This window comes from Lolium perenne, chromosome 4 (genome assembly GCF_019359855.2).
Source record: "Lolium perenne isolate Kyuss_39 chromosome 4, Kyuss_2.0, whole genome shotgun sequence".
NCBI lineage: Eukaryota > Viridiplantae > Streptophyta > Magnoliopsida > Poales > Poaceae > Lolium > Lolium perenne.
In genome coordinates, this window is record NC_067247.2 from 160,448,288 (window position 1) to 160,467,170 (window position 18,883).

Consider the following 18,883-nt stretch of genomic DNA (forward strand, 5'->3'; position numbering starts at 1 on the left):
GAAGGAAAGGAAATGAACACTTCTCACTCTTATGTATATTCATTGTTTATGATGCACTGAATAGTTATTTATGATTATTTTTGCAAATAGTTTCATTATTGGCTTTTATGGCATATATTGCGAAATAAATTAACAACTTTATTGACATACAAACAATTCTGAAAGAAATGCATTATCTATATGTGTCTACTCCTTATTCAACTGTAAATGTTACGAACTTTGTTGGAATTGGAAAATTATGCATTCAAACTTCTTTGCTGGAGAAAAACTTTTATTGTTAGGACACTATATTCACCTACAATGGGAAATAATTTTATTTATAGCTCATTATCGAAATTTACTGATCACCGCGCCTCTCCTGGCCATGTCCAAAGTAAATTCTGTGTTTTTTTTTTTCTTTTGGTTGTGGCTGGCTGTTGAAAGATTGGGAGTTCGGTGAGAAGTTGTCACGTAATTAAGAAATCAAGAAATCGTTGAGTTCATGTTCGACTACGTGATATGTATATGGATAAGGAAATTACACCAAGCAATATAGTCCTATCCTCCGAACAAACGCGACACAATCCCGTCCCCATAACGCGGCCGCCGCCGCCACCGGCGAGGCCACCAAGCACCATCCACTGCTAATCCAAAACAATTTACTGCTGCCGCCGGAGGCCCAGCTCGCCGGCGCCACCTTCTGCCTTCTGACCGCGGGTAATTTTCCTCCCCGGTCGACCGGTCGTTGCACAGCCATGGAATCAACTGGTCGGATTCAGATTCTACATATTTTCCGGAGTTTCTGCTGCTACTAGTTTCGTGTCTCCCCCATGGATTCGGACTCCCTTCTCCTAATCGGACAACTAGTGAGGCATCTATTCCTATAATTTAAGGGCAGCCAAGACGCCCTCTCTCCCAGCTTCAGATTGCAAGTTCAGTTGGTTGCCACACAAGGAAGCAATTCATCTCCAAAAGGCCCGGTTTTGCAAATTGCTGCTCCAATGGAGACCTGTAGCGTGGCCATGATAGTGAGCTTTGGACGCTTTGGCTTGACAAGTTTGCATAAGCTGCTGGCTCTGTCTCCCGGTTCACTGCAGAAATTCAGAGAGGCCTGTAGCGTAGCCAGGATAATGAGCTTTGGACAGTTTGGATTGACAACATTGCCTAAGCTGCTGGCTCTGTCTCCGGATTCACTGCAGAAATTCAGACAAGGCTCACCACGGATCCCAACTGAGACTCTGTTGCCGGAGCTGCCTCAGGACGTATTGATGGATATCTTTTCCCTCCTGGAGATCCCTGACCTCGTGCGTGCAGCATCTGTTTGCTCCTCCTGGTGCTCCGCATATACCTTCTTACGCAGCCACCCAGAGCTATACAGACGACCACAGACGCCTTGCCTGTTCTACACCTCTGAATCTTCTGGTGACAACGTAGCATGTCTCTACAGCCTCGCGGAGAAGAGGGTCTACAACTTAACTCTTCCAGATCCACCCATCCGAAGTAGGTATCTCCTTGGTTCCTCGCATGGTTGGCTAGTCACCGCCGATGACAAATCTGAGCTGCACCTTGTCAATGCCATCACCGCTCAACAGATAGCTCTCCCATCGGTGATCACCCTGGATTCTGTAGTTCCAATCTTTGACAATACAGGCACAATTGTTAACTATGAGGTGTGGGATGCACCAGATGATTCTGACTCAGACACTGAAATGGTTGATCGCGAATTGTTATTCCATGCTCCACCTGACGAGCTTCGTAACCACATCTACAAGAGCGCCTTCGTTTTTCCGGATCCGTCCACAGGAAGCTATATTGTGGTTCTCATCCACGGTCCAGGATGTCAGCTTTCGTTCGCAAGGGTAGGAGATCGTAACTGGACCTTGCTGCCACCGGGTTGGGAATATGAACAGTGCATCTACATGGATGATCTGCTGTATGCATCCACAAGATATGGAAGAATCGATGCTTTTGATCTCACCAGTCCTACCATCACGAGGAATATAATTTCAGATGAGATTGACTACAGCATTGGTGACCACTGGGGGCACCTGTACTTTGTTCAGGGTCCATGTGGTGGTCTGCTGGAAGTTTGCAGGAAATCATCAGGACATTTAGATGCGGGTTATGAGAAGCCTATACGGAAAACTGACAAAATATTGTCACATAAAATTGATATTGCAGCAAAAGGGCTTGTGAAAATAAATGGCTTGCATGATCACGTGTTGTTTCTTGGACGTAGCCAGGCACAGTGCCTTAGTGCTGAAGAGTATCCTCAACTGAAGGCAAACTCCGTCTATTTCACAGATGGTGGGGAATATAATTGGCAGTCTAAGAATATTCCCCGGGATATAGGTATTCTCAATTTGGAAAATGATAGTACGGAAGAAATTGCATCTCCGTTTTGGTGCAGCTGGCCTAGTCCCATATGGATAACACCGAGTCTTACAGTAATGAACATGTCATTGTACAAATAGGTAGTTTTTTTTAAGAAACTGTCATGTACCTTGATTCTGGGATCTTGACCATAATTTACCATTTTTGTGTGGGCAGATGCTATTAAAACGGAGGCATGTTCCGTTTTTCTCTTGTTCATACCTTGTTTGCTATATCTGATGAAAAAAATGTGCTTGAGAACCAAATACTTGGAATGGAAATCTCACATGATTTGTTTTCCTGAATGAAACTGTACAAGAATTCCACTTTGCATTACGTACATTGCTTTCGTGTTCACCACATCTTCTGACCGAGTATTGTTTGTTTGAGATTTTTTCCCTCATAACCAAGTACAAGCCACATAGTAACCATTCGGTAGAATTGTCTCGAGGTTCTCTTCAGCATGCAGATATCTTGGTTGCATTGATGTTTTCATTGCTCTTGAATCATTTTTTAATTAGGCTTTTCGCATTAACTAGCCATTGAACAAAACATCACTTTCCCTTAACATTGTTGGCACATGTTAGTGCAATTGCTAATCCCTATCCAAAGATAACTGAAGATCAAAGAACAATGTATATGGTTACACTATTGCTCCTGTGGTACTTCATACAGTTGTTTCATGCTCTTTAGGAAGATGTCCTTAGCCATAAGGGTGCCTCTGGTATGTTAATCCCTCCGCCTTGCACCCCCTCTGAACTCCACAGCTTTTAGTGTAATTATGCTTATCAATGCTAATTGTCTAGATATATTTAGCTGGCATACATTTCTTGCTGATACCAGACAGTTTTATGTTTACCGATACTTGAAGCCAAACAAACAAATTGCATAAGCAAAGCATGTTTATGTCTCAGGTAAAAGTACAAACACACTAAAACAAAGGGCAGTCTTCAATGCCAAAGATGTGACCAAGCATATTTTCTTGCAGAGAATTGGCTGCTAGAAAGTAGATGTGGTTCAGATGACTTTGTGGGACTCTTCTGATCATCCATGGAAGGGCTGCTCTATCCCTTGCAGCAATGTGGACCGTGATGTATTCGTCTCCTGCTCTTCGATTGAAATCGGTGATGGGGGAAGAAGTTTCTGGTTTGACCACTGGCTGTTTGCAGTGGCATCCAAGAATCTGGCTCACTAGATGTTTTTCCCTTGGAAAGATGCAAATATTTTTTCTGTCAAAGAAGCGCTCTAGGACCACAAATGGATGCATGGCCTATCAAGAATTAACTCTTCAAGGCAAGTCTCCCACTTTGTGCAGGGTTGGTCGAAGATTCAGCATGTGAGTGTATGCCTCCCGGTGGCTAGCAAGGCTGGCACTCATCCTATCCTCGGCTTCATGGGCGGGCACAGGATATTTGCAATGGGTATTCAAAGAAAAAAAAATCCCCATGCAAAACCTGAAGGATCAAAATTTCATTGAAGCTCTCTCCCACAATGCCTTCAAATCAACACTACTACTTTTCATCCCCCATGTATTTATTTGTGTGTTCTCAAGACAAATTCAGTACAGCAACCTACATCATCATCGAATCGATGAGTAACCAAACAGTCAATCAATACATACTCTAAATTGGAAGAAGAATTGCTGATTTACTAGTTCAGAAACTGGAAAAAAAAATCAATGCGGATTCAGAAGACGGAACCCTGAACTGCAGCTTGCAGTGAGAAATTTCGGAGAAGATCAAAGCGGAATCCCCTGTTTGCTCCGGCTTCCTGGCTCCCGATCCCCTGTTTCCTAGGCATAGATGGTTCAGTGTAGTTGCCATGGACCCAGCCACGTCTGTGGTTTTTGTTGCCTATGTGAGCTGGGACGTTAGGTTATACGTACAAAGTATTTTACGTATACAAATTTTTTTTGGCAAAAATAATGGGTATTCAGCTGAATACCCATGAATCCGTTTGTGCCCGCCCATGCTCGGCTTCAACCAGGGTCTAGTAAATGGTGTAGCAGGGGACAGTTTTTCGCATGCTCGTGGGTTAAGGCAGGGGACCCCGGCTTCATTCTGGCGATCGATGTTCTTAATTCTGTGTTTTTTTTTTCTTTTGGTTGTGGCTGGCTGTTGAAAGATTGGGAGTTCGGTGAGAAGTTGTCACGTAATTAAGAAATCAAGAAATCGTTGAGTTCATGTTCGACTACGTGATATGTATATGAATAAGGAAATTACACCAAGCAGTATAGTCCTATCCTTTTTTTTTTTTTTTTGCGAAACATAACTTGCATTACTCAAATCAGGGGTTACAATCTTGGTAGCAAATATTTGCTAAACCATCTGGGCCAGAGCATTGCCAAACAGCCGTACTAGCATGAGTTCTAGCGTAATTGGCCATAAAATGACTACTGCTATTCTGACTACGATTAACATGAGTAATACAAGTCTGACGGACTCTCAGCAGAGACTTAATCTCTTCTACCATTGGTGCATGGATAGATCGATCCACACCTTCAGATTTCAGCATCTTCACCGACTCAAGACAATCAGTTTCCACTAGGATTGGCAAGTTACACCAATGTATGGCTAGGGATATCCTTTTATGAAAATTACTGGCTGAATTTATGATCTCCATACTTGAAATCCGGAGTGTTTGTTATTTGACTTGAGTTTTGCCGAAAATTTCACTTATACTCCCTCCGATCCGAAAAAACTTTGAATGAGCAATTTCGCAAAATAAACCTCTTGTTTCTTACTAGTCAACTCAAGACACTGTGGTGACGGCCCATGACCCGACCCTCACCCGCACCCCACCCTCACCCGTAAACATACCTTCTTTTTGAAATGCATCTTTGATACAAATTCAAATTTTAAACGAAAATACGTCTTCACGCACAAAATCTTTCCATAAAAAATCGACTTATTGTTTAGGTTGTATAAAAAAATTTGGTGCTAAAATAAATAAATGGACATGTCGTTTGGGGTGGGCCCATATCAAAGTAGCATACATTGGTTGATTTTACTTTTTTACTTAATTAATTACTACTATTATTTATGCCATCCTTATTTCGACCGACCGAACAGAATCATCAACGTGAGCAGCTAGGCTAGTCCGAACACGAACAGACCGTGTGTGAGCTTCTTTTCTTAGCCAAGTCCGTTTCCTACAGGCATACGCGAAAGCAGCCGCCGCCATAACGCGGCCGCCGCCGCCGCCGCCGGCGAGGCCACCAAGCACCATCCACTGCTAATCCAAAACAATTTACTGCTGCCGCCGGAGGCCCAGCTCGCCGGCGCCACCTTCTGCCTTCTCACCGCGGGTAATTTTCCTCCCCGGTCGACCGGTCGTTGCACGGCCATGGAATCAACTGGTCGGATTCAGATTCTACATATTTTCCGGAGTTTCTGCTGCTACTAGTTTCGTGTCTCCCCCATGGATTCGGACTCCCTTCTCCTAATCGGACAACTAGTGAGGCATCTATTCCTATAATTTAAGGGCAGCCAAGACGAGCCTTCCTGCCCTCTCTCCCAGCTTCAGATTGCAAGTTCAGTTGGTTGCCACACAAGGAAGCAATTCATCTCCAAAAGGCCCGGTTTTGCAAATTGCTGCTCCAATGGAGACCTGTAGCGTGGCCATGATAGTGAGCTTTGGACGCTTTGGCTTGACAAGTTTGCATAAGCTGCTGGCTCTGTCTCCCGGTTCACTGCAGAAATTCAGAGAGGCCTGTAGCGTAGCCAGGATAATGAGCTTTGGACAGTTTGGATTGACAACATTGCCTAAGCTGCTAGTTCTGTCTCCGGATTCACTGCAGAAATTCAGAGAAGGCTCACCACGGATCCCAACTGAGACTCTGTTGCCGGAGCTGCCCCAGGACGTATTGATGGATATCTTTTCCCTCCTGGAGATCCCTGACCTCGTGCGTGCAGCATCTGTTTGCTCCTCCTGGCGCTCTGCATATTCCATCCTACGCAGCCACCCAGAGCTATACAGACGACCACAGACGCCTTGCCTGTTCTACACCTCTGAATCTGCTGGTGACAACGTAGCATGTCTCTACAGCCTCGCGGAGAAGAGGGTCTACAACTTAACTCTTCCAGATCCACCCATCCGAAGTAGGTATCTCCTTGGTTCCTCGCATGGTTGGCTAGTCACTGCCGATGACAAGTCTGAGCTGCACCTTGTCAATGCCATCACCGCTCAACAGATAGCTCTCCCATCGGTGATCACCCTGGATTCTGTAGTGCCAATCTTTGACAATACAGGCACAATTGTTAACTATGAGGTGTGGGAGGCACCAGATGATTCTGACTCAGACACTGAAATGGTTGATCGCGAAATGTTATTCCATGCTCCACCTGACGAGCTTCGTAACCACATCTACAAGAGCGCCTTCGTTTTTCCGGATCCGTCCACAGGAAGCTATATTGTGGTTCTCATCCACGGTCCAGGATGTCAGCTTTCGTTCGCAAGGGTAGGAGATCGTAACTGGACCTTGCTGCCACCGGGTTGGGAATATGAACAGTGCATCTACATGGATGACCTGCTGTATGCATCCACAAGATATGGAAGAATCGATGCTTTTGATCTCACCAGTCCTACCATCACGAGGAATATAATTTCAGATGAGATTGACTACAGCATTGGTGACCACTGGGGGCACCTGTACTTTGTTCAGGGTCCATGTGGTGGTCTGCTGGAAGTTTGCAGGAAATCATCAGGACATTTAGATGCGGGTTATGAGAAGCCTATACGGAAAACTGACAAAATATTGTTACATAAAATTGATATTGCAGCAAAAGGGCTTGTGAAAATAAATGGCTTGCATGATCACGTGTTGTTTCTTGGACGTAGCCAGGCACAGTGCCTTAGTGCTGAAGAGTATCCTCAACTGAAGGCAAACTCCGTCTATTTCACAGATGGTGGGGAATATAATTGGCAGTCTAAGAATATTCCCCGGGATATAGGTATTCTCAATTTGGAAAATGATAGTACGGAAGAAATTGCATCTCCGTTTTGGTGCAGCTGGCCTAGTCCCATATGGATAACACCGAGTCTTACAGTAATGAACATGTCATTGTACAAATAGGTAGTTTTTTTTAAGAAACTGTCATGTACCTTGATTCTGGGATCTTGACCACAATTTACCATTTTTGTGTGGGCAGATGCTATTAAAACGGAGGCATGTTCCGTTTTTCTCTTGTTCATACCTTGTTTGCTATATCTGATGAAAAAAATGTGCTTGAGAACCAAATACTTGGAATGGAAATCTCACATGATTTGTTTTCCTGAATGAAACTGTACAAGAATTCCACTTTGCATTCTGTACATTGCTTTCGTGTTCACCACATCTTCTGACTGAGTATTGTTTGTTTGAGATTTTTTCCCTCATAACCAAGTACAAGCCACATAGTAACCATTCAGTAGAATTGTCTGAGGTTCTCTTCAGTACCAGATATCTTGGTTGCATTGATGTTTTCATTGCTCTTGAATCATTTTTTAATTAGGCTTTTCGCATTAACTAGCCATTGAACAAAACATCACTTTCCCTTAACATTGTTGGCACATGTTAGTGCAATTGCTAATCCCTATCCAAAGATAACTGAAGATCAAAGAACAATGTATATGGTTACACTATTGCTCCTGTGGTACTTCATACAGTTGTTTCATGCTCTTTAGGAAGATGTCCTTAGCCATAAGGGTGCCTCTGGTATGTTAATCCCTCCGCCCTGCACCCCCTCTGAACTCCACAGCTTTTAGTGTAATTATGCTTATCAATGCTAATTGTCTAGATATATTTAGCTGGCATACATTTCTTGCTGATACCAGACAGTTTTATGTTTACCGATACTTGAAGCCAAACAAACAAATTGCATAAGCAAAGCATGTTTATGTCTCAGGTAAAAGTACAAACACACTAAAACAAAGGGCAGTCTTCAATGCCAAAGATGTGACCAAGCATATTTTCTTGCAGAGAATTGGCTGCTAGAAAGTAGATGTGGTTCAGATGACTTTGTGGGACTCTTCTGATCATCCATGGAAGGGCTGCTCTATCCCTTGCAGCAATGTGGACCGTGATGTATTCGTCTCCTGCTCTTCGATTGAAATCGGTGATGGGGGAATAAGTTTCTGGTTTGACCACTGGCTGTTTGCAGTGGCATCCAAGAATCTGGCTCACTAGATGTTTTTCCCTTGGAAAGATGCAAATATTTTTTCTGTCAAAGAAGCGCTCTAGGACCACAAATGGATGCATGGCCTATCAAGAATTAACTCTTCAAGGCAAGTCTCCCACTTTGTGCAGGGTTGGTCGAAGATTCAGCATGTGAGTGTATGCCTCCCGGTGGCTAGCAAGGCTGGCACTCATCCTATCCTCGGCTTCAACCAGGGTCTAGTAAATGGTGTAGCAGGGGACAGTTTTTCGCATGCTCGTGGGTTAAGGCAGGGGACCCCGGCTTCATTCTGGCGATCGATGTTCTTAATGCTCTGTTCAGTCTGGCAGAGGAAGCAAGGATTTTCTCCTCTCTTGTGAATTGCGTAGTCTGGCACCGCCTTTCGCTGTTTTCCGATGATGTGGTTCTGCTTATCAACGCCTTCCATGGAAGAAGCTACCGCAGCGCTTCAGCTATTGCGTGCCTTTGGCGCGGCGGGGCTCCACTGCAACCTTTCTAAAAGCTCAGTTTCTCCAATCAGATGCGACAATGTTGACCTTCAACCTATCATGGGCGTGTTGTCCTGTCCAGTTGGTCAATTTCCTGTCCAGTACATTGGGCTGCCTCTCTCTGTTACCAGGTTGTCCAAGAGCGATCTTCAGCCGCTGGTAGACAAGGTGGCCGGGCATGTCCCTACTTGGAAAGCTTCCTTGATGAAGAAGAGCGGTAGGTTTGATTCTCTTGGACTCCGCTCTGACGGCTACCTCCATCTACACCATGTTGTCCCTGGATTTACCCCTGCGGTTCTTCAAGTGCATCGACATGCTGCTGAGGGGGTTTCTGGTCAGCCTCCACGGAAGCTCGGAGAGGACAGCGTGTGGTGTCGTGGCAGCGTATGGTTTGGGCATCAAGAACCTGCGTTTGCTGAATCTTGCCCTACACATGAGGTGATAAACCCAGGCAAGCTAGGAGAGGGCATGACCGGCAGCCAAAGCTATGTGTGTTGCGGATGCACTCCAAGACCAGAGATGGACTGCGGAGATCATTGAGGCAGTACAAGAGGTGACGTCAATGCATTGATCATACTCACGGCAGAGTGGCAACGATCGACGATGCCCTATGACCTTTGCAGGAAGAATTTCAACTATGGAAGATTACTGGGTTGTGTGGAGGTTAGCGTGGAGTTGGAGCTGGATCGCCTGTTATGTGGCTCCGCGGCTTGTTCTGTAACTAAACTCTGGCATGTGCCATTCTACAGTTTCCCTGTTCCTCGTCACACTATGGAGCAAACAAAAAGAGTTATCTTTGAAAAAAAAGTTTATGCCCGGTACATTCAAACTCTGGAGCAAACAAAAATATTCAGCTACATTCCTTAACAAATTGACGAGACATATATGTTTTTTGCAGTTACCATCAGACGTGCTCTATAATAACAGGAGGAACAACAAGAGTATCTTTGAAAAATAAGGCATGCCCGGTATATATTCAAACTATGGAACAAACAAAAGGATTCAGCTACATTCCTCATAAAATCGACGAGACATTGTTTATATGCAGTTACATCAAACGTGCTCTATAACAAGAACGAACGTTAAGTCACCATTGACAGAGTTGAACAAGCAAAAACGTGTTCCTGTGAAACCTATCCATTTACAATTTGTGCAACCCAACTTATTTCTTATGCGCATAAAACTGGTGCATTCCGATCTGCTGTCCGTCCTTGCCGGCGACTTAAACACCCCTTTTGCGCGCAATGCTTCACACCACCCTTGTGAAATATGCCAACATGTTGATCGATCTGAAAGGATGAAAGGAACAACGGTTATATTACTTCATGATTTTCGTTAGCAATACGATTTGAAAAATTGAGAGAGAAAATAGCTACCTGGTCATCATCATTTGCATATTTGCGCTGCTTGCTCTTCGGGTCAAAGAAGCATATCATACAGAGTGTCACCTTTTTGTTCTTAAGGTTTCGATTTTCTTGCCAGTACCTCAAGTGGAAAATTTCTTCCTCCTACAATTTTTTGCAGTTTACAATTAATTATCAACATTTAGTGTCCAAACACTCTATCAACAAGTTGAAAAACGTCAAACAGAATGTGCTAAAAACACTAAATGGTCTTGAATTGATGTTTTCATTGCTCTTAAATCATTTGCTTAATTGGGCTTTTTAGCATGACTAGCCATTGAACACAACAAATAACCCTAAAGTCTAAACATTGTTGGCACATGATGTTAGTACAATTGCTAATCCCTATCCAATGATAACTAAAGATCGAATAACAATGTATGTGGTTACACTTTTGCTCCGTTTCATGCTCACTGGTGAAGATGTACTTAGCCATTAAGTGTGGCTCTGGTATGTTAACATTATTTTCACAATGCTTGATGTGTGCAAATACTAAGATATCGTAACATACTTCAAAAAGGAACTAGAGTACTTCTTTCATCAATTGTTCATTTGGATCATCCCTGAATGTCACTTAGTTATGTCCTTAGATCATACCTCAGGCTGAGGCCGAGGAGTGCAGGATGGCCCGGCCGATGCAGGCGAGACCGACGTGGCAGAAGACGGCGCGTGCTTGGCGCGGCCGTTGGAGTCGGCGGCGGCATTGAGAGCGCCATCCCGTGGCGAGGCGGCGAAGACGGTCTGCACCTTGTCCTTGGCGTCGCAGGCACAGTGGAGGGCGTGGTGGCCGGGGTCGGTGGCGCGTCCCGCCTTGGCGCGGCCGTTGGAGTCGGCGGCGGCCTTGAGGGTGCGGGCGGCGTTGGGAGCGCGGTCCGGTGGCGACGCGGTCTTGGCGGTGTTGGAGGCGCAGGCGCGGTCCAGGGCGCGGTGGCCGGGATTGGGGGCGCGTCCCGCCTTGGTCGACGTGGAGGCGAAGGACTTGGCAATGGCGGCCTCGTCGAGGACGGCCGCCTTGTCGGCTTCTTTGGCCGCGGCTTTGGCCGTCTTCTTGGCGGCCTTCTTGGCCTTCTTGGCCTTGTTGGCCGCCGCTGCATTGTCGGCGTCCCTCTTGTCCTTCTTCTCCCGCTTCTTGGCCTTCTTGGCCGCCTTCTTGGCCGCCTTCCTTTGCTCCTCCTCCGCCTGCGTGTCCGCCTCCGCCTCCTTGTGCGCCTTCATTTGCTCCTCCTCCTCCTGCTTGTCCCCGGCCGCCGTTGTTGGCTGGCCGCGCTCAGTCGCAGCACCGCAGGCGCTCAAGAAGCGCATGAGCAACGCCCGGAAAGCGTCGAAGTCGCACGCTCTCCGGACAAGGTCGATCAACCGCTGCCTTGAGGGTGCGGGCTCCATCTGGAGCACGCCGACGGGCGGTGGCGGGGGCAGGTGTTGTGTTGAGCTGGGAGAGAGAGGTGGCGGGCGGGAGAAGAAAGGGGGAAGAAATAACGGCCGCGGTGGAGATTAAATAAGGAACGATTCGATTTCTTTTATTTTCTTTTTCTTTTTTTCTTTTTTTCCTCGTCTCTTCGAGCTCCGGCCGGCGACCGGCTCCGGCTCGTGTCGCCGCCGTCGGCTGCCCAACACGTCGGTCGGTCGGTCGCTCGGTCGGTCGGTCAAGTTCCCCTCAAAATCAAAATCAAAATCAAAATCAAAACCCTATCTATCCCCTCTCTCAGCTCACCCTCCTTCCGCCGCCGCCCGCCGGCGACGAGCTGCGCGCTGCCGGGAGGTCCAGCACGCCGCCCGCCCGCCTGCCTGTCTATTCACCGGCTGCACGTTTCTTCCCTGTCGTCCTCCTTCACCTGCTCGACACCAGCCGTCTCCAATGCTCCACAGCAAAATCCCACAGCGCCTGCAACCTGTTCGACACAGTGCCGCACTGCCCTCAGTGCTCACCACATTGTGCTCCGCATGCTCCCTTCCGATGCTTCTGCTGCTGCTGCTTCTGCTGCTACCTCGGCTACCTCCACCATGACGACCTCAACTCCCCCTGCTGCTGTGCTGGACGGCGGTGGTTTAACCGCACAGCAAATGAAGCACCGGTCGTTTCTCTGACGTGTACGGTCAGGTACACCTTCGGTTCCCCCATGCCCTCTGTGCTGATGTTTATATTTGCTCTCTTCACCAACCTCCGTGCTGGACGTCTCGCGCGGCAGCTCAACTGCGACGTAATCGCTCGCACATGGCCCCAACTCCACCACCAGTTCAGCCGGATGTGTGTGACGACCACGGCTGCGCATGCGCCCTCACAGAGTCTGTGCATTGTCCAGTGTCCCAGCAGCGACCGCAACACATGACTCTGCTCCATGTTGCCGACTACCCGTTCGACTGAAAGCTCAGGAGGCAATATCAGCCAGCGTGCCATTTGTTGCCTATCGGGCTACTCACATAACCTCATCTTGCCTACTGACTTGCATTGCAGGTTTTTGCGATTTCTTTTTACCTTCTAGATACTTATATCTGCCAGGCTATAGGATCAGTTGCTGTGTCAACTATTTATCCATTCAAATTCTTCAGCTCATCTCAAAAAAATGAAAGTGTTTACTGTTCGTTTATTTGATTTCAGGTTAAAGAGGTTGTTGATGATATTGTTCCTGCGGTGGGCTTGTCAGAAGCTTCAGCAGTTCTCAGTCATCCATAGCGGATGAAATCTCACATCTTATGGTTACACTATTGCTCATGTGCTAGTTCATACAGTTGTTTCATGCTCTTTGGGAAGATGTCCTTAGACATAAAGCGTGCCTCTGGTATGTAAATCCCCCCACTCTCAACTCAAGTCCACAGCTTTTTATGTAGGTATTCTTATCAATTCTAATTCTCTATATATTTAGCTGGTGTGCATGTGTTCTCTCTGTGTACCATGCATTTTTATGCTCGCGGAGACTTTAGAACAATCAAACAAATGGCATATGCAAAGCATTTGCATTTCTTCCGGCGCCGTTGCTTTGCTGCTTACTGCTTTTGGACGCGTATGGTCATCTTTTCTAGGGATTTAGGTGGTCGACGGGATCGGGATTTGGGTGCCTGGAGCCAAGATGAACGATGTATTTGTTTGGACGTTTCTCCAGTTTCAGGTCCATGCATGTATGGCTGCTTGTGATTGCGGCGGCTGCTAATGTCTGCTTCACCGTAAATCGTTTTCGACTAATGCAGGCTCACCTTTTAGGTTTGGTTGTTTCGACTTGGATAAGATTAGTGTTTTTTAGGGATTAGTTTCATGTTCTTGCAGTAATATTCTGGTCTATGATGGGTTGCTACCCAGTTCGTAATGGATGGGAAACCCAGTTCGTAATGGATGGGAGAATCTGGCGAGATTTATGTGTTGCATGGCTCAGTTTTCTCTGTCCATGGTATAACTACAGATTTGGAGTCAGTTTGTTTTTTAACGCAGATTTAGCCTCGCCAGTTAGAAAAACAAGCGCTAATTGCAAGAAGTACCTCAGAAAATTTGTGTGTCGACCTTGCTTAAATTTTAGAGATTTAGGGATTCCACTAGCAACACGACTTATAGCCCTCTTGTGTGCCGTCTAAAGGCCTTGTTCATAACTATTCAGAGGTAGGTGTTGCTTACTCTCTCTGTACCATAGTTTTTTTGTGTCACAATGTGTCTTTGTTCAGGGTACTGTTAATATTTAGGCTAGGGATGTGTATTATTCCCTTAATACAGTCCTGTTGCCATCATAAGCAGCTTCTCTGATGGCTTGTCTAGAAACGTGTTTTATTTGCTTTGTCAACAATTTGGTGCAGATTCCTGTTTCTTATGTTTATTTTACCTGTGACTATTCATAGGTAGAAGCTGCTTGGCAGTGGGCGGGGCAAGATGTCTGGCAATGTGAGTTGATTCTACTTGACAAGGAGTTAATTCTTTTTGTCTGTTGAGAAGCCAGTGTGCTGCATTCGAGTTGATAGCCTTCTTGTTATGGTGTGTAGCATGTATGTGTTGACAATACTTTACGAAGGAAATTTGACAAGGAGGGGTACTTGGAACGAGCTCGGCAGAGAGAGCGAGATGAGAAGGTACTCCATTATGGCTTATTGTTTTTTGAGAATTAATTTTTTATCACATCCATACTTGTCTTGCATTCACTGTTACTAACATGCTTTTCTCTTTTATCCAGGATGAATACCGAAGAGATCATAATGTTCAATGCAAGCAATTAACCATAAATTTCCATCCCCTAGCACTGGCCGTGGCCTTTCTTCAGGTGACGCCGCCGGGAGGTGACTACAAGAAATAGCATGGTCCGCCGCCGCCACATCAACCATGTGGGTGATTCTAGGACACAGTTCTGACAAACGGTGAGAGCCATCGCAGGTTCATTGTGCCTCGCATGGCAGAGTGTGTCAGCTGTGAGGAGGAGCACGCGGGAAGCAGTATGTTGGCCTTGGAGTCGCGTGTCATCCTTGCATGTCACTCCAAACCATCTCTACAGCACAGGTATACCGCCAAATGGTTCGCTAGGCCGGCATAACGAAGGAACCAGAGTCACGACAGCAAATCGAGATTTGCTTCAACTTATGGTTAGGCTATACTCTTAGATGATAAATGTCCCTTTCGATTTTAGTTTCAGCTAATTCTGATAGTTACTGTATGAAGAGAAGTACTTCTGGTAATAAATTTATTGTTAATTGTTTGCATGAAACAATATGGCAGATTTCTATGTTAATAGCTTTTTTAACGTTTTTCTGATCTGTGTTTACGGCATTTTTGTCAGTATGGGATGAACCTAGGTTGGTTCATAGAGTTATATGGCACATATAATAGTCATGCTGCCTGCTGAAATATGAAACTATATTTTTTTTTTTCAAATGAAATATGAAGTTATCAGTACTCCTCTTTCATATTTTTTATCATATATATACTTGAATTCTTCCTGTTGTTCTTTCCTACAATGAGAGTGTAATTGACATGTTTCACTTCTTCACAGGGCCTGGTACAAAGATTTTGTATTCCGTGATTTGGAATACTTATTCTTTTGGCTGGCCAAAGCAACGCATACATAGCGAACTTGTCAAGCTAAAGCACGCCAAAGGGTAACCTATACATATAACTAAGCCGTGAGAGGAGATCTTCATGGTTGGCATGTCCATGAAAGATGAAACGCCCCGCCTCATTTAAGGTTCTGCTCTTCTTAATTAGTCCATCTCTAGGGCCTAGAGGTGAGTCATTGCTCCTTACAAAGACTCAATTTGTGTATCTTCACTTTGTTCTTGCGCAGTACCTTAGATTGCCTTGATCTTGTGTGACGATTCATATCTAATTTCTTTAACTCCACCTGGTGTTTTACTCCCTCTCTTTAAGTATGGTTCTCCTGCCAGGAAAATCTTACATGCCTGTTATTTTTATGCTCAAGTGTTGCTCATGGTTCAGGTAAAACACCATTGCTTTGTTTGCAGCCATCCATTTCTCAATTTGTTTTGTCAAAGTTCCCCAATACATTTGTATGTATCCAGGCGTCTTGACTTCTGTGACAGAGTAATAAAAATATGGTGCAAGTAGATATAAGTACTTCTAGATGAAGCTCATTATGTAAACCCACGAAAGCTATCTCGTGGGGTGGCAATTAGGAATCTTATATGATTTTGCATGAACGTTGAACAAGGAGTTTAAATGTCAAACAGTGAAAGGAGAGAAGAACATGTCCACATGATAGTAGCAAAAGATACATTGTACATGCTTCCTGCACTTAAGCTGTTATCATACAATTAAGAGCAAACACGTATTTACAAATCTATAGTCTCTCCACAAAAAGAGGAAGCTTATTTCAAATACAAAATAAGAGTTATCTTTTACCATTGGAGCTGAGATTTATTATATTGTTTTTGGAGATGCACGTTTTCTCTGTTAAGCCGGTGTCATTTTCCATCTTCCTGTGATCGGTGTTATTTGCATCGTTTATTTGCTGTAGAGAGCTGTACATAACTACATATATGATTTTGCCAAAGGTAAACGTAATATGGCCATTCTTATTTTTTACTTCCCCCTTTTGTAATTAATTAACTCATCGATAAAGTATAGGTTGGGTGTGTAAAGCTCCAGTTGGTCATGGTTTGTCTCACAGTCTATGTAATGCACGGTAGTGCTATTTAAGTATTTACTAGATCAAGATGCGCGCTTCGCCGCGCCGCCTGCATCTTGTTTTGACATGGCGTGGCCAACGTGATTGATTCACCATTGTTTCTAGATGTGCCACTTCAGCAAGTAATCTGTTGTCCTTTCCTGATGTTTAGTCTTAGCAACATACACAATTCTGAATATGTATAACCATCAAACATACAATCTTCAAGTAGCCACTTCATTGTATATTGTCACTCACTTACAGGGATGCGGTATATTCTATTTATATACCAAACAATCTATATTGACACTCACTTCCAAGGATGGAGGACATTCTACATGTATATAAAACAAAGGCATACGATGGGTGGAAACAATTCATCATTTGAAGATGCAAATCAGAAAATTGGTAATGAATTAAATACCATCATCCTGACCTATTTTTGTAAAGGAATCTGAACCTATTTTACTTACTGAGCTATGTAACGCATATGACAACCATAAGGTGAGGCACAATTTTCCATCACCTTCGGTTTGAGGAGCTAGCACAGGTCTGGTGATAGGGCGCTAAAGAATACACTTTATGAAGAACGAAAAGAACAATTTCCGAAGTGACCAACATCCCAAATATCATAGACAATCTTTTGTTCAAGAAAACAACAATTACGGCCTCAATTTACTGTACTATTCATCAGTCGCTCAAAATAATGTAGCATTGATCAAGACAACAAATGTGACTCCATCTCCTAGTACCATGAAAAGAACATTTCTAGAATCAGACAATATTGTCATGAAAAGGGTTCTTCAGAATGCAAGGTGTTTACTGAAATAAACACTATGGTATACTGTGACTTTGATTTACTTGTGTTGTTTCTAGAAATTGGCAATCTCCCATGAGTAATATTGTCATATTTTATCATTTTTATGATTTTAAAATTCTGTGACCATATAAGAACACAAAAGGAATGTTGCTCATTCGTTCTCCTTTCTTCTATTAACTTTCAGCAGTGTAGTCTAGATTAGTCTTTGTTTCCTAAGATGTCCTGTAAAAAAACATAGTTATCCTTGCTGATCGAAAAGAAAAGCATACTACCTCCATTCCATAATATACTACCTCTATTCCACTAATGGAATAGCTCTCAGCTATTCCAGGCCAAGCATCTTCTACGCCGCACCCTAATTATTTCCTAACATTTGAAATTTGATAGGTTCCTCAAAACTATGCACAGTTAGTATGTGCCTCACCACTAATCAACAAAATCAAGATGGAAATGGCTATTGTGCTTCATGTCAGTTGTTAATTTCCAGAATAAAAAAGGTACTCCTGCAAGTTAATATGTGTCCATTGAATCTGTTTGGATTGAGAGTAGAGAAAAATATCAAGCATAGAACCAAGAAGTTGGAACTATTTGAAGATGACATACTATCCTGCAGAAAGCACATAGCTACTCAGATGAAGCACCATATATAACTGAGAGACATAGAAAGACTATTGGGCTACTGGGCAGTACGAGTTCTTGTAACCAAGTTTCCGACATATATTCAATATAAGTCATGTACTAACAACTGTACTGGCATGGAAAATCTTTGTATTGAGATGAACAAAAAAAAAAACTTACACGGAGTACTGTATAATGGCAAGGAAGAAGCAGAAGAGTAAAAAGGCACCATCAATTTTACACAGCTCAAATCTATTACCTGCAAAACTCAAGACCAACAGATATACGTCTTCAATATTCAGACTTAGTGACGTCCATACTTCATGGTGAAAGGAGTGAATATTTGCTCCGCCAGACTTTATCAGTAAACAGGCAAGTGTCAAGAGGTAATATGAAGGTGCATATGGAAGATGAGTTAGAAATACCATATCCTCCTTGGCTCCGCTGGTTGTCGTGGACAACCTCACATGCATTTGATGCGTAGCGTCACTGCTGATGAGTACCCACTCAACTTAAACGGCGACCCACCAGAACAGGGACTGTCATCTCGCATCGAGGCCGTTGTGCTTGTCGCCATCATGGATGTTGTGTCTCACCTCCACCCCTCAGCACTCCTCCGCCAACCAGCCACACCAACTCGGTCGCCTACCACAGATCTAGCTTTGCTCATGTAGGTTACATAACCAAAATTTAACCCACCAGTCCAAACGAACGCCCCGTATTTTTAAAAAATGAAGAAAAATCAACCAATATCTCGTCGATTTGGGGAGGCCTGAGTGTGCGCGCAGATAGCCCTGCAACAAAGGACGGCAACCTCCAATGAAGACCGGTATCTAAAAAAGTTTAACACAAATATATTCATAGCCGGCAACATAAGTAAGAGCTCATAACTAAACGCTCAACACTATTCAGTAAATTGAGCAGGTAATATTAGAGAAAAGCACGTGTAAGCAAATGG

The 18,883-nt window shown here is 44.3% G+C and overlaps 3 protein-coding genes across 11 annotated transcripts in view; all 3 read left to right on the plus strand.

Annotated features, from left to right (window-relative positions):
* The first annotated feature begins 540 nt into the window (after positions 1–540).
* LOC127294322 (probable F-box protein At4g22165) lies at positions 541–2,633 on the plus strand. Its single transcript, XM_051324121.2, has one exon. The coding sequence runs from the start codon at positions 981–983 to the stop codon at positions 2,451–2,453; it is 1,473 nt and encodes a 490-aa protein (XP_051180081.1). The 5' UTR covers positions 541–980; the 3' UTR covers positions 2,454–2,633.
* A 2,847-nt stretch (positions 2,634–5,480) lies between these two features.
* LOC139830044 (F-box protein SKIP23-like) lies at positions 5,481–7,646 on the plus strand. The gene has a single exon (XM_071818870.1). It carries the CDS (start codon positions 5,954–5,956, stop codon positions 7,424–7,426), a length of 1,473 nt encoding a protein of 490 aa, XP_071674971.1. The 5' UTR covers positions 5,481–5,953; the 3' UTR covers positions 7,427–7,646.
* A 4,410-nt stretch (positions 7,647–12,056) lies between these two features.
* LOC127294323 (uncharacterized) overlaps positions 12,057–18,883 on the plus strand; it is a 59,886-nt gene continuing 53,059 nt past the window's right edge. For 3 of the 9 annotated variants that reach the window (XR_011742962.1, XR_007846547.2, XR_011742961.1), the window contains exons 1-5: positions 12,520–14,260; positions 14,359–14,445; positions 14,547–14,649; positions 14,744–14,949; positions 15,357–15,588. Coding sequence is in view for 4 of the 9 variants with exons in the window: in XM_051324123.2 (XP_051180083.1) it covers positions 14,249–14,260; positions 14,359–14,445; positions 14,547–14,649; positions 14,744–14,949; positions 15,357–15,386 (438 nt within the window). In the remaining 5 variants the exon portion in view is untranslated. Of the gene's footprint in view, positions 12,497–12,518; positions 14,261–14,358; positions 14,446–14,546; positions 14,671–14,743; positions 14,950–15,356; positions 15,704–18,883 lie in introns of those variants that run through there. The other 6 variants (XM_051324123.2, XM_051324125.2, XM_051324122.2 and 3 more) reach the window with 6 other exon arrangements.

Coding starts and splice junctions, on each gene's coding strand:
- LOC127294322 (XM_051324121.2), top strand. CDS start 981: ATGGAGACCTGTAGCGTGGCCATGATAGTGAGCTTTGGACGCTTTGGC.
- LOC139830044 (XM_071818870.1), top strand. CDS start 5,954: ATGGAGACCTGTAGCGTGGCCATGATAGTGAGCTTTGGACGCTTTGGC.